Source organism: Aphelocoma coerulescens, chromosome 6, assembly GCF_041296385.1.
Source record: "Aphelocoma coerulescens isolate FSJ_1873_10779 chromosome 6, UR_Acoe_1.0, whole genome shotgun sequence".
Classification (NCBI taxonomy): domain Eukaryota; kingdom Metazoa; phylum Chordata; class Aves; order Passeriformes; family Corvidae; genus Aphelocoma; species Aphelocoma coerulescens.
Window position 1 is genome coordinate 4606028 of NC_091020.1, and position 27357 is coordinate 4633384.

The 27357-nt window shown below is 46.0% G+C and overlaps 2 protein-coding genes across 3 annotated transcripts in view; one reads left to right on the top strand and one right to left on the bottom strand.

Annotated features, from left to right (window-relative positions):
• The first annotated feature begins 3722 nt into the window (after positions 1–3722).
• TACR2 (tachykinin receptor 2) lies at positions 3723–14779 on the top strand. Of its 2 annotated transcripts, XM_069020386.1 has the most exons (5): positions 3723–4605; positions 8144–8338; positions 11381–11537; positions 12179–12375; positions 13621–14779. In XM_069020386.1, exons 1-5 carry the CDS (start codon positions 4202–4204, stop codon positions 13814–13816), a joined length of 1149 nt encoding a protein of 382 aa, XP_068876487.1. In that variant the 5' UTR covers positions 3723–4201; the 3' UTR covers positions 13817–14779. The 2 variants fall into 2 exon arrangements, with proteins under 2 accessions (XP_068876487.1, XP_068876488.1); XM_069020387.1 differs by lacking the exon at positions 13621–14779 and having other exon boundaries at positions 12179–12379.
• A 1401-nt stretch (positions 14780–16180) lies between these two features.
• LOC138112231 (hexokinase-1) overlaps positions 16181–27357 on the bottom strand; it is a 36012-nt gene continuing 24835 nt past the window's right edge. The window contains exons 11-18 of the mRNA XM_069018972.1: positions 26936–27084; positions 26716–26835; positions 25802–25897; positions 24935–25034; positions 22833–23016; positions 20923–21078; positions 20047–20280; positions 16181–19330 (exon numbers count right to left, since the gene is read on the bottom strand). Of these exons, the coding sequence (XP_068875073.1) occupies positions 19186–19330; positions 20047–20280; positions 20923–21078; positions 22833–23016; positions 24935–25034; positions 25802–25897; positions 26716–26835; positions 26936–27084 (1184 nt within the window). The 3' untranslated portion in view covers positions 16181–19185. The remainder of the gene's footprint in view (positions 19331–20046; positions 20281–20922; positions 21079–22832; positions 23017–24934; positions 25035–25801; positions 25898–26715; positions 26836–26935; positions 27085–27357) is intronic.

A 27357-nucleotide genomic window follows, 5' to 3' on the forward strand; every position in this document is an offset into this window, starting at 1 on the left:
CCGGGACAAAAATACAGCCATGGGAAGCTGCTGCATGGACGCTCAGATTTTTGGTCGAGCATCCAAAACCCTAGCAAAGCAGAATCCCTACACCCTACACCAGCACGAGGAAGCATTACCAGGGCATTTACCTCTCTTTATGTCACCCACGCGATTGCACATGCAAAGAGGGTCACGTCCTGCCAATAACAACAGCTACTGGGCATATTGCACCGGCCACGTTTTGTGCCTACACCGACGTTTATCCACGTCCCGCTGCTGTGACAGTGGGTCGGTGTTGGGTCTGACACAGCGATCATGAACTGCAAACGCCATTCATGCCTCCGAGATGAAATAAGCCCTTTCAAGCCTGCAGTGCTGCACTCCTGTCCCACAAAGGGCTATTTTCCCCCGGGGAAAAAAAGTCTCATTCAAAGTGGCAGACAACTGTCACAGAGTTGGTTGTTTCATCCTGGCCCGGAGCAGAGACAGATGGCATTGAAAATCAGTGTCTGGTGTCAGAGGAGATGAAGTGGGGCAGCATTTATCCTTAAGTTACCTAGCAAAGAGACTGGAAAACCTCTGAGCTGTGTATGAAAACTGTGTAAATGTTCAGTCACACATCATTTCTTTAGGTCATACAATACACCAGAACCCCGTTTATAAAGGCTAAAAACAATCCCTGGATAATTCTATTATAAAAAGTACCATTGCTATTGCATGCAGTGCTACTACATTCTGCTTCTGGAAAACAATCCAGCCCAGGACACTCCCAGCAACAGAATAGCTCTTCACCGCTAATGTCTCTGACAGTAATACAATGTACTAAAGCATTCACCCTCTAAAATATCAACAACTTCCATTTTCAAAGAGATTTGCAAATATCCCTGACACTTACCAATGGCAGGCTGGAAATCCCATCACATATAGTTGCTGGGAATTAGAGTCTGTCACATGGTCTTCATGTCTCATGGGCATCATTCATATCTAAGCATGTTCCTGTCAGGTATCTTCCTCATTTAACTAAATTCATTGCTCTGGTTTGACTTTTTTAATACCTTACCTTGTCATTTGTGCTGATTACTGCACATGAAATTTCAGGACATGTCGTGCTGGATGGGGAAGCTGAGTAAAGCTGTGCCTGTTTTCATGCTGTTTTCCCTCTGAACTGAACCAATGTATCAAAACAGGTTCCTGTTATGAAACTGCATGAAAAATTTTCCTGAATCCCAGACTTCTCTATACAAACGGCAAGATTTCTGGACACAATTATAGTTTAGCAGCAAATGCTGGTTAAAGTAAGATGTTATGAATTGCCTGAGGGTCCGTCATGGTTGCGTTCTCTCCCCCTCAGCACAATGCAGCACAGGGCTGCAGTTTTCCAACCAAGAGCTTGGCAGATTGTGCATTACAGTATCTGCTCCTGGGACCATCCAACAGCTCAACTGGCGGTGGTTTTGTTCATATTAAGGATCAGTAACCCTCACATTTCCTCACTCATCTCCAGGGGTTGTCCTAAAGACAGCCACCTAAAGCTATGGACTGCAGAGCATTTGACCCAGGGCTTTAGGGGCTCTGCAGAAAGAAAGTGAACCACAGCTAGCCCTGCACCAAACCATGTCAGAAAGACCCAAAGCCTTTCAGTGCTACCAGAGGCATTTTTGCTGCTTCCTTCCATTCCGCATCTGACTGATGAAGTTGCAGGCCAGCTGTACTTTGTCCCACCCAAGGTGGATGCTCATGGTCCTCACATCCTGCTCTCAGAGCTGTTCCCTGAACAAAGGTTCTTCCTCCAAAAGCAGAGTCCAACTTGCAAAACAATTAAAGCCTCTACTGCCTACATTACCTGGTATTATGTTTCCAAAACACCCCTTAATCACCCTTCCTGACCTTGCAGACCCACATCTTTTGTTTGCATCTCTCACCCTTTGCTCAAACCTGGGATTGGTGACTCAGCACAGTAACTTTTGGCCTTGACAGTCCTGCCCGTAATAAAAGCAACAGTGAAATCAGCCAAACCCAAACCCCCTGCTCTCAGACAGTCCCTTTCTCTGGTATAACTCCAAAACCACTGGTGAGGCAGGTTTACCCACTGTGTCAGGCAAATGTGACTTCCCTGAGGAATCTGGAGCCAGCCTGTGTCAAAAATTGCTCCAGTTTTCAAGTCAAAAGGCTGATAGCACACACTAAATCGCTGGCTGGGCTCCAGGATGATAACCTTGTCAATGCACAACCAGCAAACGAATAAAAGGTGTGGGTGTGGATACAGGAAAGCAAATCCCTCCTGACTCATATGATGAAATGTTGACCAAAGGGTGGCTGCTCTTCGATTATCACCTGAGTAACAGATCAGGGACTGGGGCAGATGGTTCAGAAGAAGGTTCCTAAGAAACCTGAGCACCTTGACCATCTTCAAAGTCAGCCGAGAGAGGCTGCAGCTTCACCAGTGAAGGGTAAATAAGTGCAGCCCTTTTTCTAAGTGATTGCTTGTGTTCTACTTTCCGTAACTGATAAAGCACTTTAGTGCACTCCCAGCTAAATGTATGGAGGTTTTGCTCCTATTCTCCTTCAAATTTGCAGAGATTTGATAGAGAAGATAAAAAAAAATCTGAAGAACACTATTAGCTGTTGAATTCGTATTGCAAGTCATGAAAGTCACATTTGCCCTCCTGAACTGTGCGGGGAAAGTGAAAGGTCCAAAGCTGTTTAATGAGGTGTCAGTGTAAGACTTTGAAGAAGCACCCAGAACAGTTTTGCCATGCACGTCAGAAGATAGGTAAAAGTGCACCTTTTCAGTTTCTGGGTAGGGAATTGAGAGGGATTACCTGCAGGGAAGTCTCTCGTGAAGAGAAGGAGACATTACATGCAGGACTACAGGTATTGATTTTTTTTAAAAACACCACTTGGGCAATATTGTATCAGAGAAAACCTGTTTGAAAGAGTTGGTTAGGTGATGGGTTAACTCAAGGCTGCCTCCAGAAATTAATGAAGCAAGGAAAGATTCCAGGCTGAGCTGGTGCAAAGGATCCTGAACTGATAAACACTGCCCTGTTACAGGAGAGCCTGGCACAAGCTGCAGCTCCAGCAGCTACAGGAGCTGGAAAACTACTGCCATCCCAGCACGGCAGGCACTCCTGAATCCTGAAGGCAGGTCTTCATACCTGAAACACCTTCAGCTTCCCTTAGAGCAGGCGTGAGTCAGTGCCAAGTACTCTTGGAAATCTCAGCCTCAGTGTGTCCCTTATGTTTATGTCCTTAGCTTCAAAGCTGACAGTGAGCAAGAGTGCTGTGCTCTGAGCAGAGTCAGTGGTTCCTCTTTCCTACGAGAACCTGAAATTTCTGCATGTATGCAGACACTGGGAAAGGGGATGCAGCCATCCAAAAGGAAGGGTCTTGCTGAATTGCACTGAGTATACTTTCTCTCTTGCTATGGGAGCTCACAGGAAGTCAGGCAGGGTCCTGGAAACACGAGGATTGCAGGACTGGTAAACCTGTAAAACCCTGATAAAGCAGCATGGCCATTTCAGAGATTATTCAAAACTAACTGAGAGTGGGGATGTGGGGGGGAAGCTTCACGTACCACTTTGCCACATTTCTTTTGATGTCAAATTGGTTGTTTAGTTTCCCCTACAAGAGACTCCGCCTCCTTTCAAAGTCCCCTTAAAACCTGCAGAGATTTTAGCCTAGTGCAACTCCTGCTTCGCGCTTAATAGTTACACAGGGAAAGAGCAGCAAATGTCCTCAGTCCCACTGCAGAGGATTCAGACACCTGGTGCTTTAGAAAGCTGCTGCCCTGACAAAGAATTTCTACTTGGATTGAAGTGGTTTTTGGCTTCCATTCATGTTTTCTTGACTCTAAAAATAATCTAAAGGAAGGCATCACTTGTCGCTGGCCTGGAAAACACCTTCCTTTCCCTTTTTTTTCTTCCTTTTTTAGAGGAAAAAGAAACTTGAAGAAGAGAGTTGTTCTTTAGTTTTTGCCCTTCAAGTGTAGGTTAAAATGCCAGGCAAGAAGGAGGAGGCCCTTGGCATCGCTCATCTCCTCCTGGAACTGCATTGCATCACTTGGAAAACAGGGCGAGAGGACATGAGACAGCTCATCCCGATGTCTTTTTAACAGCACTTGGTTAAAGGCATGGAAATTCACACCACCAGCATCTACTGCAAGAAAATGAGCAGATGCCAGAAGATTTTCTGTTACACTTACAAGGAATGAAAAGCCATGGGTGTGTTTTCTGTTTTTAACACCAGCAACATTTCGCAGGCTGACTCCCTCGAGGACAGCGGCAACTGGACGGCAGCAACCCAGTTCACCCAGCCAGGATGGAGGATTGCTCTGTGGGCCATCACCTACTCCTTCATTGTTATCACATCCATCATTGGCAACGCCACCATCATCTGGATTATTTTGGCACACAGGAGAATGAGGACAGCTACCAATTACTTCATCGTTAACTTGGCTCTTTCAGACCTGCTGATGTCCACGTTCAACACCATCTTCAATTTTATCTATGCCAGTCACAATGTCTGGTATTTTGGTGAAGAATTCTGCAGATTTCAGAATTGGTTCCCCATCACTGCAGTGTTTGTGAGCATTTACTCCATGACAGCCGTGGCTGCAGAGAGGTAAGAGGCAAATGAAGAAGAAAAGGTCTGAAAAGATCCCCTGCAAGTCATAAAAAAATCATTGCAATAGTTTGTGCAATTGGCCCCCACTCTGTCAGGTGCCTTATCAGCAAAGTGGGAGGAGGGCCAGACTGTGGGGTTTGATGCCTATTATGGCATGATCTTCTGTTTTATCCCTGGTCTGAAATCACACCCAAATCTGTAAAGAGGGGAAGTGGCTGGTATTTTGTTGTTCCCACATTATTGACCATAAATTTTTTCCCAGTCATCCTGAAAACTCTTTTGTGGGTTTGTTGGGTTTTTTAAACTGTGAGATAGATATATCCAGAAAAAGGAGAATATGCTGCAGGCTGCTGAAACTATCAGCATCCCCAATCCTGCTGTGAGTCCAGCAAACTACCAGAAATAATGGGAGTTAGATCAGAAATGGCAGAATCTGCTCCCCTGGTTCACTAGAATGACTTATTCCAAGAGGGAGGGAAGTAATTACAGTGATCCTGTTTGACTTCTGGGGTAATTTGGTATTTTCATAAAATTCACTTCCATCTGCCAAGTCACTTTAACTTGAGCTTTCATTTCTGGAGTCTGACTGTGTTTACAGCTCATTGTTATATAGCATGAAGCTTTTTTGTTTTTTACTAGAAAGTGACCAAAAGTCTATGGAAATTTCCTCTCTTAAAAGTGATAGTGTGTGCAAGAAGCAGAGAAGGTTATTTCCCTTTAGGCTCCCTACCCTCCTTCCTTCCATCTCTCCATTACTTCCGCTCTCCTTGCTGCAGCCTCACGGTGAAGGACTTCCCTGGGGCAGCCTGACCCGGCACACAGGAATACCGGCAGTCTTTTATTAAAGCCCTGCTGTTGACTTTGCAGTTTCCTTCAGGTTTCCTGAGATCCTTATCAAGCGCCCATATCCACAAGGGTCCTTCCAGCTCCCTCAGAAGGGGAGCCAGCGTCCCTCTGGAGCCATCCGAAAACTGAAAAGCATTGCTCCCTGAGCCATCAGGGTCACTTCCCCAACTTCCCCCCCAGCTCGCTGCTCAGATCACCCCGGCACACCCAGCCTCAGGAAGCAATCACGGACCAATCACACCAGATAAACGGGCTAGGAGAGGGAAAAGGGCTTTTCCGCACGTGTAATGCCCGCTGAAACCTGTGCAGGATCTGGGGGCACGGCACAGTACAGGACAGCTCATGAGGACAGGGCTGAGGGACGTGTTTATCAGCCTGCAGTTGTCCAGATGAAAGCAAATCCCTATTTAGAATCAATGGCAGCTCACTTTTAGACTCAAATACTCTTTTGCTGCTCCTGGCTGTAAACCAAGGGTTGTTGATAACTGCTATTCTATACATGTTGTCTGCCAAAGAATACATTTTAGAAGCCATTTCAGCCTGTCCTCATAGCTTCCTACTCTTGTTCCTTGGGGATTTTTGGTGAAAGCACCTATATAGACAAAATCTCTTTAGTCACATGTCACGGATCAGAAAGAAAACTTGGCACCTCACTGCAAACCATATTTAGCTATTCTTTGCTTAGCCTTAAAATAGATCCTGACACAGTCTCCTGGAAACTCGACGCTTCCATTTATTGTTATGAGAACCTGTGTCCACTCCAGCTCCAATGTTTAACTTTGATAAAACAACATCTTTTGAAGTGGTTTATTGTAAGGAAGGAGGCTAAGAAGTGACAGCTCCAAGTGATTTTTGTCTGCCATGGAGAAGACCCTGGTGATATTGCTCACCATTGGAGTTTCCCCATTACCAAAGCAGCTGTTTCCACTGCAGCACTCAAGGCAGAAATGGAATCTTCTCAATCAGCTCAAGTTTCACATTCCAGTTAGTAAAGTCCCCTATGACCTGTTTGGAAAGTGCACAGGAGTGTCCAAAATTCAGCTTGTTTCATCTACATGGATGAGGACCACAGAAAGGGTGCTAAGATTGTGGTCCCAGCATCCTGGGATGTCACACTGAGAGAGGGCACAAGGAGCACAAGCAGCAGGGGGGCAAAGGCAGTGCTGCCACACAGCATGAGGGGCCAGGAGATCTCAGCAGGTTTGGTAAATCTCCCAACTTGCAGGAGCTTGCCTTGGGGGTGCATCCCTGGCAGAGTGGGAAAGCCTCCACCCAGCCCTGAAACACCTTTGATGTCTGCAACATGGGCTGCAGTGACAGCACGGTGGCTGGCACCATTTATTCCCGGGACTTGCCATTCACTGAGGGGCACAGATCATAGTTTCAGGCACTTCTGTGGGCAAATACTCTGGAGAATATCCACCAGTGGGTTCCTCCCGGAGCAGACTCGAGCACTGTGTAACACTGCCTGTGGCAAGCTAAAGAAAAGCGAGGTGACATGAAAATTTTATAGCTAAATAAGGCCCTGCTGCCATGCAGCCCCGGACTGCTCACTATGCTGCCTGTCCTGCAGCAGTGGCTGGGCAGAGCTCCCTACCAACAGCCTGGCCAAGAGACAGCACAGTTTGTCAGATTTTTGCTATGAAAACCAGGAGGCAATGGGCATTTTTCACTCTATTTTGCCTTTGTAACATCCATGACAAAGAATAGGGAAAGCATGACAAGAAATGCATAATTGATTATGTACTCATTACAACACTGTGCATTTCCACACAGGGAACTTAAAACCAGAGAGCCCCGGGCTCATGAGTAATCCAATAGTCAGATGTGCCGTGAGGGCTCGGAGCAGGTGTGGGATGGAAGGACGGCCCTTTCCTCCGCTGCAAGCACAAGTGCTCAGGCAGTCACAGGCAGAGGTGGACAGCACAAGTTTTCCACAAAAATCAGCAGGGGAAAAAGTTGAGGTAAAGGATACTCAAGACCCCAGTCTGCTCTTGTGATAATATGAAGCATCAGAGATTGACATAATTAGGAGGAAAGAGCACTCTTGGGTGGGCGATTTTTGGTAAGGCACTTGAAAAAGTAATTAACAAAAAAAAAAGAGCAAGAATACCTTTTACAAGGGCCTGAAGGGACAGGACAAGGGACATCTATCACACTGATAGAATGTGGGGTTAGATGGGATACTGGGAAGAAATTCTTCCCTGTGAGGGTGGGGAAGCCCTGGAACAGGGTGCCCAGAGAAGCTGTGGCTGCCCCATCCCTGGAAATGTCCAAGGCCAGGTTGGATGGGACTATGAGCAATCTGGTCTAGTGGAAGGTGTCCTTGCCCATGGCAAGGGGATTGGAACTAGGTGATCTTTAATGTCCCTTCCAATCCAAACCATTCTGGTATTCTGTGAAGAATTCCATAAGGGGAATGCTTGCAAAGACTATATGCAGAAGACGTAAAGGACTGCTTCCTCCTCACACCAGAAGCATCCATCCATGTGGGTTTGATGTATCCTGCCCTAAGACTTGCTATCATTCTCTTCAGAAAGAATTTAGTTCCTTATTATTTATGGCCTGGAGCCTATCAAAATGTCTATATTGATAAAGCCCACTATACTGTCCTGTGAGTTTTTACACTTGCTGCATTTGTTGCAAAGATTGCCAATTTCACTGTAAAAGCACTACGTGTTTCTTGCAGGTACATGGCCATAATTCACCCCTTCAAGCCCAGGCTCTCTGCTGGAAGCACCAGAGTCATCATTGGGATAATCTGGCTGGTGGCATTCGGGCTCGCCTTCCCGCAGTGCTTCTACGCCGAGATCATGATGGACAATGGAACCATGAAATGCATCGTGGTCTGGCCTGATGACGTTGGATCCAAGCACCAGCTGACGTAAGAGAAGTGATAAAACTCCCAATTCAGGCAGAAGTTAACCAGGAAAATAATTTCATCTCCAAACTGTTGGTTATGAGGAGTGCTGGGGGAGCAGGGGAATGTGGGGCTGGGGCAGCCCATTTAAGCTCAGTTTAAGCCAGCTGTGGAAAAAGCTGCCAGGTGATCATGGGTCAGGGTAATCCTGAACCTGCCATCCTCCCCTGATTTGAAAATTGGTTATATTATCTAGAAACCCTTCATACAGGGCTCAGGGAATTGAGAAGAAACCAGGGAAAAAAGTCTCTAAACAAGCAATAAATCCTGGTTTCAGAGATTCTGGATTTTCTTCCTCCATCAGGCAGGAGGAAACTGGGTATCTTTAATGCTGAGAAGCCACATATTAGTTAAAAATTATGCTGCTCTTTGTGGGGGTAAAAGGAAAATAAAACCCGAGAGCCGCATGTTTCAAACATCCTAAGGTTTTATAGACAGATTTATCTGGGCACACATCTGCGCTCCCGAAAGCTCCTAAGCCTCACAGTGATTTCCTCCTGCTTGAAAGCAAGATTGTTCAAACAGATGAAACAAGCCATGCCCCACATTTAGGGGATCTGCTGTGATTACTCGTTATTCAAAGCATGCGATGCACGGAGCAGTTTGACAGCTTTATCAAGCAAAAGATATTTATACAAAGTAGCAATTGAAGAACTGAGGAACAGCAACAAATCGATTAACAAAGTGGAAACAATTTTTCAAAACCAAAACCCGTTCTGAAGGCTTTTGCCCCGCTCCATGCACGTGGGGCATTTTCCCATGCTCAGTCTTCATCTCTGGCAGACAGCTGGATGCCTCCTAAACTTAGCTATTACCAAACTAAATGGTTTTCACACTAATATGTGCCAAGTTCCATGAGCTTTGTATAATTTTGGCCAAGCTGCAGCATATTCAGCCAGTGGTTGTCAGTTGTTCCCAGTTGAGCAAAGAGTAAAATCAGGCTCAAACCTCTCATGTTGGGTGATGCTCCTCCTGGGTGTCCTTGTTGGTACCCCTTGGCACAAGCTGGGGAACAGAGTGTGCCAGGCTCCTGTAGACTGAGGAGGAGGGAGAATAGATAAACACTAATATGTGAGTCACTGATGACTATTTCATTCAGATGAAAGGTGTGAGGTTTATTTCTCCCACATTGATGACATGGAAAGGACTCAAATGAGTTCCCCAGCATGCTGACAAAATCCCTGTGGGCTGGAAAGGCTGGTCCTGAACATGGCAAATAGCAGGGCAGATTCTTTCTGGGATGTCCAGCTGAAGAGCAGCAGCTCCTGACCAGAATACATCATTCACTAGCTCCCTCTCTCTGAACAGCCTCAGATCCACAGGTTTTCATATCTTTCTAAGAAAGGAAGTTGGAAACATCGCTCCCCAGATATCATAGTGAGTGATAGATTTGTTGGGACAGATGCCTGCAATACAGACCATGGAGAAAAATCCATGTGCACCCATTCATATACTAGTCTAAATAACAAGGAAAAGAAATATTAAGAAATCCAAAGAAAAACAAAAAAAAAAAAAAGGAGAACTGGGATCCTATGTTGACTGTGGGTCCTCTGAATCCTTTGCAGTTGACTAAAACCAGCTTTCAAAATTTCTAGACTTCAGAACAAAGGAAGATCTTTTTCTGCAGGAAAAATGTGTATAATTATGACAGAAACAAGTAAAAAAAAATTTAAAAACCCAAAGAATGCCCTACTGACTGCCAGTGCCTGAAAAATATTTGATATAAAGGATATAGAAGTTTAACGAGAGTAAAGAACCTTAACCACAGAAGATTTTTTTTCTGGTAACAGGTTAACTTTGCAGCAAAGTAGTAAAGCTACAAGACTAAAAGTTTCTTTTTACATGTGCTCAAGCTTAGGCTCCCATCCTCCCTTCCTCCTCACAGGATGGGAACCCTAAAAGGGCTTTGCTGCACTCCACACACAGTATTAGACCTTCAGAAGAGGCACCACTCTGAGGACAACAAGAAAAAGTGGAAGACGGGCAGGGACAAACTCACCACATTTCACAAATACAGTATTTTTCCTTATGCAGCCACCAGTCTGGTATTTGCAGCCACCCCGAGGAGCAGATACCCCTGTGGGCCCCAACACTCATTCCAACAGTGCAGCAAAGCAGCTGACCCCCCTCACTAATGTCAGGAGTAACCCCAGAGCCTTGTCAGACTGAGAAAGACCACTTGCACCCACCCAGCCTTTTGGGGTCACTGCCAGCAGTGTATGCCACAGCCCTCCTGCCTAATCCTGCTTTTCACACTGTTTATGTTAATTTGACAGTTGCTGTAATGGAGTGAGCAGGTTGCTCCCTTCCCATAAATGGTGGTTGCTTAAACTAATCAGCCCCCAGCATGAGGGAACCGGCAGAAGTTTGTGGGGTGACATGGAAAACTGGAAGGGGCTGAGGTAAAATACAGCTGAAGGGGATGCCAGTGCTTTCAACTGGAGCAGTAACTGAGTAGTCTGTTGGTGATAAATTAACCATGTGTGCTCACACAAATAAAACCAGCCAGCTACACAAATACAGGCAATATTCCTTCCTCACTGTCTGCGTCTTTGTGCACCCTGTTAGCAGCCAGATACCTTCTGCAGTCCCTGATCCAGCTTTTTTCCACTCTTGCCACTACCGCATTCATCAAGTTTTTGGACTATTCCTTTTCCATACCTGTGATTTAAGGGCTTGTACTTTTACAGCTGTCTCTCTCTCCCGACTGCAGTGGGATAGCAAAGCTCAGTGCAGGTGGCCATGGACTGCAACCCTCTGCTAAAAGATAGGTGATGTTACCCTGTCTTGAAAGAGCAGTGAATCCAGCCCAAGGACTCCTCATCACACCACAAGAGAGATGAGCTTTTGCTGTTTACAGAAGTCCCTGTAGCAATAATTATAGGCAAAATTTCTTCTTTGTGGTTTTGTTAATAGAAGCCAGCATATATATCCAAAAGACAATTCCTGAAAGAGCCCTCCAAGAGCCATACTGACTGTGAAAAACTGCTTGTTCTTCTCTTTCAGGTATCACATTGCCGTGATTGTCTTGATTTATTTACTGCCTTTAATGGTGATGTTTGTTGCATACAGCATTATAGGAATTACTCTGTGGAGCAGCACGGCTCCAGGCAACCACCTGAACAGAGTCTGCTATGAACACCAAATTAATGCCAAAAAAAAGGTCAGAAGTGAAGCTTAAATATAATTAATCCCAGCACACCAGCCCTGCTAGCTCCAGTTCCATAATGGAGTTTGTGTTTGATATGAAATCTTGTGGGATTGGGCATGAAAGGTTAACAAAATATTTTGGGTCCAGGGTAAAGGGCATCACCCTGCAAGTTTGAAAAAAATGGTCATTGCATGCACCAGCCAGCCTTCAAGGAAGAAAGACTCACAGCAACAGGTTGGCTGCCAGCAGCCCTTAGAGAGTAAAGTCTGGTGTCTAGTGAATCCACAGATTGCAGGATAAACCAGGGTAAAACTCTGGACAGGGTGGAGCAGTCTCAGTATAACAGCTGATATCTCATTTCCCTGCACATCTCTCTGATGTAGCTACAAGCAGTTCCTCTACAGAGTCCACTCAGTGCACCAGGAAACATTTGCTTTAACCCCCTCCCTGTTCCCATCACCAGGGCACTCCCTCCCTGTTCCCAGTTTTCATCACCAGGGCTGGTTTCTTTGCCACAACAGTCCGGGTCTACATTCCATACACTGCACTTTGGGAGGGCAAACCAGACTCAAAGTGAAACCAGCACTTCTCATTGCCCCAGCAAGCCCAATCACCCAGAGCCTAGGAATAACCCCTTGCTTTTGTTTTCCTAGTTTGTGAAGACGATGGTGGTAGTGGTGATCATTTTTGCTGTCTGCTGGCTGCCCTATCACATATACTTCATCCTGGGGAGCTTCAAGGCAGACATCTACCAGCAGAAGTACATTCAGCAGGTGTATCTTGCAGTCTTTCTCCTTGCCATGAGCTCGACAATGTACAACCCCATCATATACTGCTGCCTGAACCAAAGGTGAGTAGTGTGCACACGTGCACAGAGAAAACTAAAATCTCAGCCTGAAAAAATGTGAATCTCTGGAGGTGAGAACAGCTGTGAATTTCAACTACAGTTCATAGGTCGAGTAGACAATTTATCCTCTGCTAATAACATGAGGTGGGATACCCTCTGAGTGAGGTTTTGACTCAGCCCTTAAGATTTTCTGTCTCCAAAAAAAAGTGCAGACAGTAGGCATAGGATCATCCCAGCCACATTTTCACCCATTTCCACATGCAGACCATCCTACTTGCAAGGGAGGAATCTTTAATCCCTGCAATGCATCTGCTGAGCTAATGCTGGGCTGGCTCAGCCACTTGCTCCTCCCAGGTTGCCCCACCAGCACAGCCGTGAGCCCCCCATGCAGTCCTGGGCTCACCCCCATGGGAAGCAGGAGCAGCCCACGGGTGACCTATGAAGGTCCCATTGGGCCGTGTCACCATGAGGAAGCAGCTAGGGGAGCACAACCCCAGCGTGCCAAGAGATGTCCCTCTTGCTCTGCGCTGAGAGGGCTGCAGGATGCCGAGCACAGGGAGCTGCTCTGGCTGCCCTGTGGATCTCAGTGCCAAATCCTGTATCCATAACTCCCCTCTCTCTTCAGCCTCGCTGCATGCAGTGAGCTCCAAAGGTAATAAATGCTTATCAGCACATTTCCTGCGCAGTTTCACTGGGACTGCACCAGCCAAGTTTAACTCCAGAGCGGTGCTGCAAGGCTCACTCCTTTGAGCGTTTCAAATAGCATCCTTGCCTGTGAGCTTGCAAAAGAAGAGTTTCGCAGCCAATTCACCCAAACTGCATTTAACAAGAAACACACAAACGTGTCGTCCCCCTCCTCTCTCAGAAAGCAGACAGCTTCCTCATTTAATTATTCATGGTTTTTTAAAAAGCTCCCAGTGGGTAAACACATGTATTTTCCTCAGATGCTCTGTATCTCACAAATGCTGTTACCAGCATGGTCAGCACCATCTACTGAGCCCATCAAAGATCCTGCCATTTCACTGATCTTATATGTTTACTTAAAATACATGGAAACCTGATCATAAACTCCTATTGCACCTCCCTCCACTGTTTTATGCATTTAGCTTTTCACTTCATTCCTTTGATTTCAGTAGAAATATTTATTTCCATAGTCATTCACAGGTAGAACCAAATAATGAGTTTGTTCATTCTCTGTGCAATTAGAAAGATCATTTCACCATTTAATTTCTTTTCTCACTTCCACAGGTTTCGGTCTGGCTTCAAGCTAGCCTTCCGGTGGTGTCCGTGCATAAAAGCAACAGAAAAAGACAAACTTAAACTTATGTCCCCATCTCTCTATCAGACAACTCACAGGAAGTCAAGAACAACAAGTTTCAACACAGAAACTCAGCTGAATGAGAAAGAGAAGACATCATTCACCCTCACCCGATTAACACTTTGATTTCCTGCTCCTGGTTCTGGCTCTATCCCCAAACACCATGCCAAGGCAGCAAATCTGCAGAAGCCTGAGCCTCTTTTTCTCTGGAGCAACTGTTTCCTACAGGACCTCTTTAGATGTCATCAGCATGAAAGGCAGTATGTTGATAACACTTACATCCATGTAGGTCCAAATATCACCCAGCTATAAACTCACAAGTTTAGCCCTCCCTTACATCAACAACTGCAATACAGAAAAGACATCATGCCCAGGAGGCCAAAAAATCAGTGGAGCAGATCTGAGGCAGGACCAGTCAGTAGAATATAAATTATTCTCTTCTACACTGGGATCTCCTGATTTCTGTTCCATCAAGACACTTAAATTCAGAAAAGAGGCGATGAAGTAGAAAGGCTGGGGCTCACATGGCCCAGCTGGGATGGACCCCCAGGGCTGTGTGGGCAGCTAAGCCCCAAGGCAGATAACACTGTGGACCAAAGCCTGTTTACAACAAAGGCAAATACTAACACATCCAGACTGAAAAACCCAGCTTGCTCTCAAAATTTTTTGAATTCTGGATTTTCATGCCTGCAATTTCACCAGCAGAGAGAAACAATTCCTTAAGATGTTGTCATTACATGGATTTCTACAACCTTGCCCCAAAATATGTTGTTGTCCTATTAAACTGTGCTCAAGTGACTCCTCCTTCACATTAATTGTGGTGCCTAATTTGGAGAGCAAGGCTCTCAGAAGAGTCAGTAGCCAGGGACGCCCACTGGCTTGGTCAGGGCTCATGGATCCAATCAGAATCCACTTCCTTTACCTCCTTTTAGTACTAACAGCAGTGGCCCATTGCTGTCTTTTTCCAGATGGTCCCTTCATCTTCTCCGACTTACCCCATATTTACCCTCACTGCTCTTCCCAGATACGAAAATAAAAGGCTGAAATCTGTCATCTTCCCAGCCTGAGGCATTATGTGCAGGCATGAAAAACAGGAGAAGCTGAAATATAAACATTATATGAAAGTAACACAGCATTTGATAGTGGTGTGATAAGTTAGCACCTCACAATCACCTTCACCTCTCATGACAGGGTGTAAACAGTATCACAGAGCCATTAAAAAGCTCCTTTAATGTTGACAAGATCCAGTTCTTTGAAATATTCTCCTTTGCTCTGTGAAAACCAAACTGTGCTGCCAGGCTTAAATTCTGCAGTAAATTCAGAGAAAAGGTTCATGGCTTGAACCAAAACAGTACTCAGGGATGTGATTTTCCCAAGCCTGTTCCAATACAGGAACCAGATATATGTTCCTTCTCCACTTCTCCACCTCCCTGCCTCTGTGGAGAACAATTATGTTACGCAACAAACTTGTCCCACTAATGGACAGAAGAGCACAGGCCCCTCTGAAAAGGTTCATCATTTTAAATCATTCCAGCAGGTAGTTCCTAGTCCAGATGTTACCCAGCCAGCCTTCTCCCCTGGCCAGCCTGCTCTTCCCACAGCTGCACTGCTGGTGTGTGCGCAGGGCAGAGGGAGAGCAGCAAGAGGTATTTACAGACAGCCACCACCAAGCCATTCTGCCAAAAGGATTGAGAACAGTTTGGGAGGGATACTCTGCCAGGCACACATTGCTGGGACCAGGCTAGACATGGCAAAGACTCCTGCCCTGAGGAACTGAAGGACCTTCTCAGAGAGTTCAGTATTTGATACACGAGCTGTACCTCCCCCTGCCCAGCCGGTGTGATTCTAAGGCCTTTAAACTGCAGCTTTCTAATGCAGAGCTTTTTAGCCCAAACAGGCCTATCTTGAGCATCCCACCTTCCCCTCCCTCTTCCATCACACCTGAACAGCCACCCAGAGCCTATTCCAGATGCCCTGGTGTCACACATGTGCTGCCAGAGCATCCCCTGTGCAGTCCCTGACTGGCACTGATGTTCTCTGACAGCTCAAGGCATCTCTTTCTCTTGTTTGGAGCAGAAAGCAGAGGATGATTTCTTCATGTTGCAAAAGGAATTCTCTGTGTCCTGGTGGACTCACAGTGCAGACCCTGAGGTTTCATCCCATAGAAACAGCAATAGCGAAGGAAGCAGAGATGCTCTGAGCCCTTGTTACATGGAAGAAAAGGCAGCTCAAGGCAGGCTACATTATTCCTGTGATACATGAGGCAACAGGAACACCATGCTCCATACTAAGTACATGCAATTCTTCATATAAATATAGACAGGACTAAATACCATGCAGCAATAAAGACATCCAGGTCAGCAATAAATCCCTCCTCTGCATGCTTACTCGTGCTCTATGCAGCAAAGCAGTCCCTGCAGTCAGTAAAGAAAAACACTTGAAGAATCTCATTTTTATGGCAATGAAATGAACAAAAAGCACAGAACGGGGTTCAGAAGTTCAGAAACACTTTATTTTGCCTTCTGCTATTTTCTTAAGAAAACAAAACAAAACAAGGTCTGCTTATTTTAAAACCCATTCAAAAGGCTTCTGAGAGAACCCCAGAGGAGTAAGGAGCAGATGACATTACAACAGTGGTATGCAAATAGTCTTTTCCCCAGGAAATATAAGATTTTTGTGTTCATATTGCAGTAATTACAGCTTAACAGTTAAGAGGACTGTGATTTTATTCACCAAGCCTAAAAGCTTAAAGAAAGACATCTCAGTCATTGCTTGGATAACATTGGAGACATTTCTTCAGACAGTTATAGCTTGTGATTCACTTGGAACAGTTTCCTAGGGGTAAGAAGTAGTCTGGAAATGAAAATCCCACCAGGTCTCCCTTTGGAAAAGAACTGCCGTGTCTTATCAAGTACATCAACTATGGTCCACGGTAGGAAAAGTTAGAAACACAAACTCACTCCCTATTTGTTATGAGCTGGATCCAATAAACAAAACGACCTATGCCAGCATCTCCAAAATTCACAGTCACCCTGAGACCAAGTTTAACTTCCACTTCTTGTTCACCCTCTATCCTGCACTGAGCCTGGCCCTCAGATGCCGAAGAGCTCCAAACCCAGGTCCCCAGGCACGGCTCACACCACCCCTACAGCACTGCCGACGGCAGGCACAAGATTTGCAAACCTTCAAGCAATTCAAATGCAACGTGTCCCCTGTGCCCAAAAAGTTTCTCACCTTCTTCTGTCTCCTGTTTGGGGTCATAGCTGCACATCAAGGCTGTCAGAGATTATTCAAGCTGTAACATAAAATGGGTTATTGGAGAAGCACAGCTTCAGTGTACGCAAAAGGGGCTTTCATCTACCACAACTCCAACACAGGCTGTGCCAACCAGTGGTATATGAGCACCTGACACCAGGACTCTGCAGACATCAAACCTATGCACACAGGGAGCTCACAGACGTGTTGCATCCATCACAAGCCTAATGTAACCTCACCACCCTTGGTGCAGCGCCCCGAGGTTTTCCTGCACTGCAGATCCCCCTGCACAAGACAGGGCAGGAGGTGCACCCAGACAAGCTACACAGCCCCTAAGATTTGGGCACTGTCAGCGCTGTGCCTCTGCTGAACTACATTAGGAAACACGAGGCATGGGGACCTGTGTGAATCTGACCCCGAATGCCCGGGAATAAAAACACACACACAAAACACAGGCACCACTGGGATTAGGTTGCAGCTCTCCCTACACAATAGCTCTTCCCAAAGCACTAAGCCACCAGCCAACAGCACCTCTTCCAGAAAGAACCACTAAACACCAGTTAACGCACATCAAAAAAGTTTAATATTTTCACAAGTATCACGTAACACTAGTACCGGAGCTACTAGTGTGCAAAGTAAAAAGACCCTCTACCTTTGCAAAACCAGTTAGGCATGCAATTTTTCAGGTAGACACACACTTAAAGCTGCAATGACTGTTTGTGACTCACAGGTTACTTTACAACATTCACTCACAGTGCACCATAATGCATATTGAAATGTTATCGATAGGCAGGGCAATCCAAATCTTAGGGGAGTGGAACGAGAACAAAGAACAGTAGCCTGCAAATTTCCATCTACTTTCTGCAGGAAAAGGCAGCAGGGAAAACCATGCGGACATCTCAAATTCATTTTTGGTAGAAGAGTGGGAATTAAGGACTATTGTGTGGTCTCCCTCTTTGCAGAAAGACTTGCAAATGTGACTTGCAAATGTTACTCGACATGTACCTTCCTAACTGCTTCTCAATTTAAGTGATACAACTAGTATGCAAATATAATAATGGCATCGACTGGACAGAGGACAGGGTACACCATATGTAAATGATCTTTGCTGTTGCTTTCGTCCTTGGAATAAGCTGCATCCAATTTTGGCTTTGTGGGCTTTTTATGCACCCGGGTCCTCAAAGGCAAGATCAAAACGCAACCCTCCTCTTCCTTTCTGCGCACTAACTCTAGCTGAGTGCTTGTGTTCTGAGTGACTGCTGGACAGTATTAAAGATTAAAGCTCTGTGTGGAAGCAAATACCCATTTAAGGCGAGAGACGGGAGTAGGCGCATCTGAGGGACGCGGTCAAGCTCCAGGTTCGATGGAAGGGCAGCGGCAGTGCCCTAACCCAGACTAACAAGAAGAGAAAGGAAATACTTTTTTTAAGAACCCTTAAAGAGAAGAATACAGCACGGCCGTGTAGGGACCATAGATCTACTGATTTCACAGGTCTGGAGATTTGGATTACCCCAGTCACCAACCACTTGGCTTTACTCTTTAGGGATTTCTCGCCAAGATGTGACAGATTTCACCCAGTAATACAACACTACTCACATAAGCAATGGGGAATACCAGTGGAACCAGATCTGTGGGACAAGGGTGTTTACTTTCACCATGACAAAAGAGGCAAGAAGGAAGCGAGTAAGTCGTGGTGTCAAGTCCCACTATAGAGTTACGTGAGTGCACAGTGCTGACACACCATAATGTGTTCACAACCGCTTTAGACGAAACAACAGCAGGTAGGTATGCAAGAGGGAACTGTTGCTTCCCCTTCACTTAAAAGCATCAACACCCAGGTCTGATGGTCAGCGTGCTGGCAGTGCGCTTAACAGGGATGCTGCAAAGAGCATGTTTGGTACGATGCAACGGTAGCTCTCAACGCACATCACTTGGGGGCAATTTCATCTCAGACAACAACTGATTTTTGACAACTGCAGAAATTATAGACTGGTTTTTTCCATGACCTACAGATGGGGAAGGTACCAACAAGGTGAGTAAGAAACATGCAGATTGGGGTCCAGAAACAGGAGATATTATTAACAGCACACATTCTATCTTGTATCCTATTTTTTTATGTCATTAGTTGTAATTTTTTTTCCCCTGATAAAGCAGTGAGTTCTGGGTTTTTACCAGTTCTGACTATGCAGTCGCTGCTTTATGAGAAACACAAGACAGAATTGGGGCCAGGATTGTGGAATTCAGTTCTGCTCAGCCTCACGAAGCCTGCATCCCACCGCTGTGATGAGTGCTGCCCCTTTCCCGCTGCCGTCCTCCGACAGCAGGAAGGTCACGTCGCAGTTGGGTGCCAGGTCTTTGACTGTTTGGTGCATGATCCTCGAAAAGCTGTGAAAGGAAACAAGGGCAGTGGGTGAGGAAGGTCCTGCAGCACCTGTGGAGTGGAACACTGCCACGGGCATTTGCACTGCATCCCCTTTCACCAGGGTAAGAACTAAAATACTGGAAACTAGGGTGGATTTGAAGCCTGGGAGCAGTAGGAGCTAAAGGAAAAAAGCACTTGCATCCCAGCCCTGCCTGTGTGAGGTTAACTGGGATCACTGATACCACAGGAAATGGAAAAGAACAGACCACATAAGTCACCTTCTTCCCACCCATCTGCCTCCATGCACACCAGAAGTGGGCACTAGTTCTCTTCTCCTCCTGCCCCCAGCTCTTTTAGACTCCTGCCCTCACCTGCATTGCTCTGCAGCAGCTCTTCTCTGCTGGACACTGAACAGAAACATCCTCTAAAGAGGCACCAGGCATTTCAGCACTGCTCTGTCATTGCCTGTCCAGAGCCAAGAGATCCTTCCCTTGCTATACAGCTTCCAATTCACTCAGCAAGCTGTGTCCCCTTCAGTTTGTCACCACCCCAAGAATCTTTCACAAGTCATTCTTGATACGCTCATTGCCCTTCAGAAAGCTCTAAGCCCCCTGATTAAGACTTTTTTTTTCCTGGCTTTTATCCCAGCAAGTGAGAGAGTCCAGTTTGGTGCGTCAAGAGGAAGGACGTACACGCAACACGCTACAGGCAAACAAATGCTGAGAAGGCAAATACTCACTGTGGGTGTAGTTTGTACAGAGTGCCATCCACACCAACCGTTATCTCCAGGTGCTCTAACCCTCTGTTCTCCCTGATTTTATCTACAATGGCAGCCATTCCAGCACCACACAGCTGAGCTGCTCGCCTTGACACCGCTCCGCAGACTGTCTTGACAATGATACTGTCGTCACAGGTGCTGTTGAGCCCCAGCTGCTGGAGGATGGTTCGCACCTGCAGCAAGGCTAACCTGTCACTGTAGGAGGAAAACACGGTGTTACAGGTTTCCCTCAGTGAAGCCATAAACCCCACTGCACTGATGGCATGCACGGATCCATGCACCCACAGCAGGCAGCAGCCTCTACTGACAGCACAAGTGACCTCAGAGAATACAAATTCAGTCACCCCTGCACTGTGCTGCAAGCAGCAACAGAGGCTCCAAGTCCAGCTCCGCACTGTCTCCCCTTCTCTTTTTAATTACAACCTTGGGGGGTTTTTCCCCTGTGAAGCCTCAGAGATTGCTTTAAAATACAGAGTCCAAGCAATAAAAGCACAAAACCACCCAGTAAGCAGTGCTCACTCAGCCAACGTTCATTCAATTCCACAATCGCAGCTAAACACACACAAGGGGCCCAGGAAAATGGCTTGATTTCCAAACAAGGAAATAAAATGATAGAGTGAGGGAATCCTTGACAGCCCTTCCCAGGGTTTAGAAGTGAGCGTTGCTAGAAATTCAGCTGATGTTGTAAAGAATCCTCCTGCACACACATACTCAAACCAAAATTATCTCTAGAGAAGCAAGCAATGCTCTCCAGCTGTCCCTCCCCTCCAGCAGTGTCACCAGACGAACACTACCACACTATTTCACTCCAAGCAGCCTCCCCTGCAGTGCTCTTACCTCTCAATCTGAGAAAGGAACTTGGTTTCAAAGATATGTCTGGTCTTCAGTGTCTCTGAAATCTGGCCTCGGAACAGGAAACCCCGTTTGGTGAAGTCAATCAAAATGTTGCGGACTATTTCCCCCAGGTACATCCCACTGATCATTTTCTCATACCTGCAAGGAAAGACAGCAGTCCAGCTCAGAGGGAACCTGCCCATGTTTGCAAAGGTAGCATCACAGATGTGCTATCAGCCAGGTGTCCTACCCACAGAGGGCTGCAGGTAGCAGTGCTGAGCATTGCTCCTGGGACACTCCTTGTCCTGTGCTAGAAAGGTCTGCCGGTGGAAGATATTTCTTCTCTCTAGCTTGATGCAAGACAGCAAGTGGGAAACTTGGGTCCTGTGTGCAGAGTTGGGGGCTGAGAGGGGTTCAAGACAGCTTGGTTCCTCCCTGTGGTTTTGGGACTACTGGTTTCCTACTGGAAACCAGGTGCTCGAATTAAATGAAGAGCATAAACCAGCCCTGGACCACCAGCTTGCCAACTTGCAGGTCAGTGGTCCTGTGAACAGGCTGGGCATTCCTTTTTCCATCCTTTATCTTGCACAGGGCTGCTTTTGCAGCATGGGACTCCCTTAAAAACACTGCATTTGCAGTGACTGTACCTTATGGCTTCCCTGGAATTTTGCTGCATGGAGCCACTGAGCTTTTTCTGTTTCAAGATCTCAGTTGTGTTTTGCACTCCCTTCCTTCCATCATCATTCTGGTTTGAATGGAGCATTTTGGGGTCGGTGAGTTGTGTCCTTACCAACAAGAACTGAACAGTTCGATTTCTTGAGAAGGACATTCAGTGATGAATCCTTTATTTCACCTCCTGAAGCTCTACAGCAGGGTTTGTGCCCTGGGTTGAGCAGAGCCCAGCGCGCCATCCTGCTGGAAGCAGGCCACACAGTCCATTTAATACCATGAACTCTCTCAGGCTTGTACCCAGCAAGTGTCCTCCCTCTTGAATACCTAACTATCTCTGGAACAAATTATTCCCCCGGCAGTCTTCACTACTGCCTTTGGCTGCTTACTCCATGCCAACCCTGCTGCTGCATCAGGTTTGCTCCGCGTCTGCCTCTCTGGGTCTGTTTGAGCCTCAGCTTCTATACAGCTTCCCGTGGGACTTGCCAACTTGTCTGTATTCCTCAGGTTTTTGTGGACAGATTTACTCTAGTCACAAAATCTTTTTAAAGGCTCCTGGCATCAAAGCACTGCTGCAAAGAAATGGTGAAAAACTCTAGTCCTAGCAAGCAACAGTCTCAGCCCAGTTTTATCAGTGCTGGGTACACACCTCCCTGTCAGCCTTTTCATGAAGGGGACAGGGAAGCACTTGCCCAAACAAATGCTGAGCCCAAAAAAGGGGACCAAACTCCAGGAGCAAGAAAGGCAGGTCCTCTAACATGGCCTAGTCCATCCAGAAAATTGTCTGAAACAAGAGCTGGTGGCAACTTCTAGAGAGCTCCTGACTGCTTTACAGTGAGCAGTTCTAAGCTTTAACCAGTATGTTCAGGATTTCTACAGGCACTGTCCTCTAAAAAGAGCATTCAGCTAAAAGAGATTAACCTGAGACCCTGAGCAAAAGAATGACCAGCCATCTTATCCCCCCTCAGTACAGCACAGGATGAGAAAAAGGGTCTCTTCACAATTTCAAGACTTTTGAAGCCCTCACCGAAAGCCCTGCTGTGGAGTCCCATGGCAGCAAATAAGTCACAAAAAAGCAGCGACCAGGAAAACCACAGAAAGAGGAGATCCCACAGGATAGCAGGACTGCAGTAATTTCCTACTCTTAACCTCTCCTTTCTCAACTGGGAGAAATCCAGTTCTCTCTTAAAAGCACTTAAGGCAGCCTGGCTTATATGCATAGCACACCATTTATCCTGCAGTACCTTTGCTTTCCAGCATTCAGTGAGAAGTCATCAACTGCTTTGTCATATATTGTCCTGATGTCGTCGAGGCACCCGTTATCCCCGAACGCTCCCCATTCCGTGTTCACACACATCCGCCCTTGCTCACCGTCCACCATCTCTATGTTTCTCATCTCTTCCATGTAACAAGCATTGCTGCCCGTTCCTGAAAGAAACATACACTGAAATTATTCTTTGGTTGCAACAAAACAACACTAGAGCCAGCACCACAGCCCTGATAAACCTCCTGGGAGATCTCAAATGTGGTTTTTTTCTGAAAGAAGTAGCTGAATCATCATTTGAAACATCAGGAAAAACCCCAAAGCCCCACTCTTCAATAATCCTAAACTGAAGGAGAACATTACTGCTGTGGTGCATTGCTCAGGGTGGCTCAGAGAGGAAGCTCACCCAGGCCAGCTGGCTGATGGTCCCACACTGTGGGGAGGAAGAGCAGGGCAGCACTTTCAGCACACAAAACCTCACATGCTTCTGACCCCAAAACTGCAGGAAGCAGACAGCTGGATTTTGCAGCTCGGAACCACCTTCCACAAAGCCAACGGACCCACAGAATTCAGGGGAAAATGTGCTGAACTGAAAACCTCAGCAAGTTCTGAGGCAGCAGGGGTTTTACCAGCTGATTGATTGGGGTTTTTTCTGATTTTAACTGCTTATTTTCTCTGGCAGAAAGGTAACTCCCATGTTGAGATGAGGCAATAATATCTGATACTTCTTACAGGGGATCCTAAGGAGTGTGGCTAAATGCTCCATGTACACAGAGGTCTTGTGAAGCAAAGCTTTACTAGCAAAGAGAGGCAGCTTTAGCTGCTAATCAGGGCAAAAGTTCTCTTGGAGTTACTTGAACTCATTTAATTCTGCATCCCATATTCTGTACCAGTTGCTACAGCAAGTCTGTTTTCTTTTGCCATTTTTTAGGGAATTATATCAATACAGTCTGAGCTAAAATAGATCCTCCCACAGTACGCCCCTGCTGCAGGAGAGCTGAGCCACAGCACAGGGTTTGGCGGGGGGAATGTCTGGGTTTGCAGACTGAGAGCCAGGTTTGCAGGAACAAACCTGATCAAATTCAATTGCGGATTGCCACCAGCATCCAACCTCCCTCAGGTGCCATCAGCCAGGCAATCCAGGCAGGGCAGAGGGAGCTGTCAGAGCCCTGGAGCTTTCATTCCCATTATCCTAGATGTACCCAGGCCACCTCTGACCCCCTGCTCTGCACACAGACATGCTGGCTGCACAGCATATCTGGCAGGGCTGCAGCAGACAGTCCCCAGGGGGTGTTCTCAGCACCCCAAGGACACGTTGTCCTTCCTGTAGGGAACTCTGATTCCTGAAAATGCCACCGATGGAGCTGTGCAGACACGGCTTCCTACCCACACTGCACTGTGCTGACTCATCCTGGACATTTTCCAACTGTCTGGAGGAGAAATTGCTGGCGTTTTATTTTCCTATAAGCCACCTCACAACTGAAAGCATTCTTAAAGCTTGCAGGTGCCTTGTCCCCTTCTCTCCCATGGAAAACTCATTTCTCTGGAGAGCTCTGGGAATTCACACTGCCCCATGACTCAAGCTCCCCAAGCGTGGCATTTGCAAGGGCATCAGCAGTCGCCTGTGGAATTACTTCAGCTGTCTCACTGCCGGGAAGGGAGCTCTGCGTCACTGCACTCAGTCTATCAGAGCTCTCCACCACATGCCATTTGGGAATTGTGGCTGCACTTTGCATGTTCACTCTGAGAGACCACATGCTTGAGGGAAGCTATGGACCACCAGAACACCCCAGCAGGGAAACTCTTACAGGCTAAACTAAGAGCAGCTCCAGGAGCCCACATCTGCCCTCCTCCCAAGCAGCACCATGACTTTACCAGATAAAACAGGCAGAATTTATTGAGCATCACAGCCTCTGCTTATCTCAACTGATTGTGGACAGAACCAAGCTGGCTGTTGAATTCTGCTCTCTTTTCCTCCTGGATATCCTAGGTTTATTTTCAGTTAGCCTCAGGGATGCCTCCATGAGAATAGAGACAGATGTGTGGATGTGCTGTTTAATAAAATGCAGCTCTAACACATACCCACAATGAGTCCAATCTCACAGTTTGGATCTTCATAAGCACAAGTCATCATTGTGCCCACTGTATCATTCACCACAGCCACCACATCCAAGTCAAATTCCTTTGGGAGAGAGAAAATAGTAGTGAGAACTCTGGGCTAGGGGCAGTCCGTCACACCAAAGGGGACACGGAAGGAGCACACCAAAGGGGAGGCTGCCAAAACACGCTGGAAACAAACAACTGAAATTAGCAGCCTGATTTCACACATGCAAAAATAGGAACCTTGTCTACCAACAGGCAGCTAAGGTAGATGCTCTACCTATGACAGACTGTCTTCAGAATGAAGTATATTCCTGGCTGGTCTCCTTGGCTTAGGTGTGTTTAAGCACAGATCTTTTACACAGGCACATGGTATAAACATTCAATATCACAGCAATTATGTAGCAATTCCAGTAACAAAGGTTTTAAGACTTCCTTTTCACTGGCTGGTTAAAACTGTGCAAAAGTAACATCCTCCTCAAGCTATTTTTCTTCCCTTCCTAGAAAGTTTTGGCTAGACTGGTTGAGGCTTTTTCAAGGTCAAGAAGAGGAGGAGAAAATTGTCCTTTAGGGTGCACTGAGGTGCATTCCTACAATCACCATTTTGAAAACTCCTGCTTTTCCATGTGTGTCACAATTGCCACAGAGTTTGAAAGAAGCCTTGAAAGTTCAGGCAAATGTGAAAAGCTAGAAGCCTCTGGGGGAAAAAACAACCGTCTGTGCAAGACAGGAGACAGCCCATGTCTACAAGGCACACAAATCCTGTGAGAGGGAGCAAGCTTGACCCACAAGGTCTGTCAATTCTGGAGAGGAGCAGAATGAGGAAAAAAAAAAGAAAAGAAAAATCACCTCTCTTCTTTTAATTCCTTCTCTAAGCAAATATACCACATCTTCTCCCTCACAGTCTGTAGCTTTGAAGCCTTTTGTCCAATTGAGAAGGATACCCTAAAAAGCAAGAAAATAGGTTATCAAGTTGCTAGGACTCAGATGTTATTCTGTGCACTTTCAAATGCTTTAGTGCGATGTTTTATGGAATAGTCTCTGTGAAAAGGAATATCTCTTTAGTATGTGGAATTATCATCTAAAACAACTAATTGTGATTGGGCTCTAAATTTCCAGAGCAATGCAACAAACTAAAAGAAATAAAAAAAGTGTGACAGGAATAACAAACTCAAAAACCCAAAAGTGTTACAGAAATTATGCCTTTCATCAAAAAAATCCCAGCTAATAGGAAACTATTAACAGCTGCAGAGGTTGGGCTGGTGTAAATATGTGAAGAAGTTAAACATGTAAGTGAAAAGAACACAAGTCCATTTGTCAGGGATGTGCTTCAGGCCACACTGTCACCCTTAGGGTGACACAGCCCACAGATTCTGGTGCAACCACTCCATCCAGTGAGACAAGATCAGCTGGGAATAGGCGCTGGCAGCAGGGATGGACTTTTGCTTACTGCTTGCAAAACCAGGGAAGTGTCGCACACCAGCAGGTTTATACAGTTGGAAAAAACACAATGTCTTAAAAAAGGGATATGACCACCATGGAAAATTTAAATGCTCTTATCTGTCACAGTCACGGGCTGAGCAGCATTTGCATTACTACCCTTAAAGGAACTATTTATAGGAGCAGCTGTACTGGTCAGGGTCAGAGCATGAACCTTCCCCTTGTATGACCTTCCTGTAAGTGTCACGTGGATGACATGAAGGCAGAGAAATCAGGCCTGGCATAAGCACAAAAGCAGATTCAAAAGATACTAAGGAACTTACAGCATCCAGACTGGTCTGCTTGCAAGGGAAGGAAAAGGTGAAGCCAAGAGGAAGACGTGCGCCTTTTATCCCCATATAATCCAGGAAGTCAGAAATGCAGGTAACGATGTGATCAAACAGCTTTAAAGAGAAAAGTCATAATATTTGAAGTTGTACATGTGATGTGCTCTTAAGGAGTTATTTAAAAAGCAGCAGTGCAGCCAAAGAGAAACACAAATACCTCTTCTCCTGTTCCCTGCATCACCTCTATGGGAATGGCATAGATCTTGTTGTGCATCTCAACTGTTCTCCTTTTACCGCTGCGGATTTTCACCAGCAAAACTCTAAAGTTTGTCCCTCCAAGGTCAAGTGCCAGAAAGTCTCCATTCTCTGTAAAAAAATATGTGTGTATATTTGAAGAACCACAAGTAAAATCTGAATAAATGCTTCTCTCAAAGTATTTTGATAGAAAATCTCCTAAAAACTCAGTTGGGAAGTTCTTCATCAAGAGAGGATTTTAGATGCGGCTCTGATTATTCCAGCTTTCTTTTTTGTTTGTTTTTTTTTTTTGTTTTGTTTTGTCTTCCTTTAAACCAACAAGCAAAAAAGGACCCACACAACTGTTCCAAGAGAAAGCTGAAATTTGGCCAGCCACCCTGAAAT

What these genes read in the sequence shown, in the direction of transcription:
- TACR2 (XM_069020386.1), top strand. Translation starts at nt 4,202, where the DNA reads ATGGGTGTGTTTTCTGTTTTTAACACCAGCAACATTTCGCAGGCTGAC. An exon ending in ACAGCCGTGGCTGCAGAGAG is followed by an intron (nt 4,606 to 8,143) that starts GTAAGAGGCAAA and finishes TGTTTCTTGCAG; the next exon opens with GTACATGGCCATAATTCACC. An exon ending in AAATTAATGCCAAAAAAAAG is followed by an intron (nt 11,538 to 12,178) that starts GTCAGAAGTGAA and finishes TTGTTTTCCTAG; the next exon opens with TTTGTGAAGACGATGGTGGT.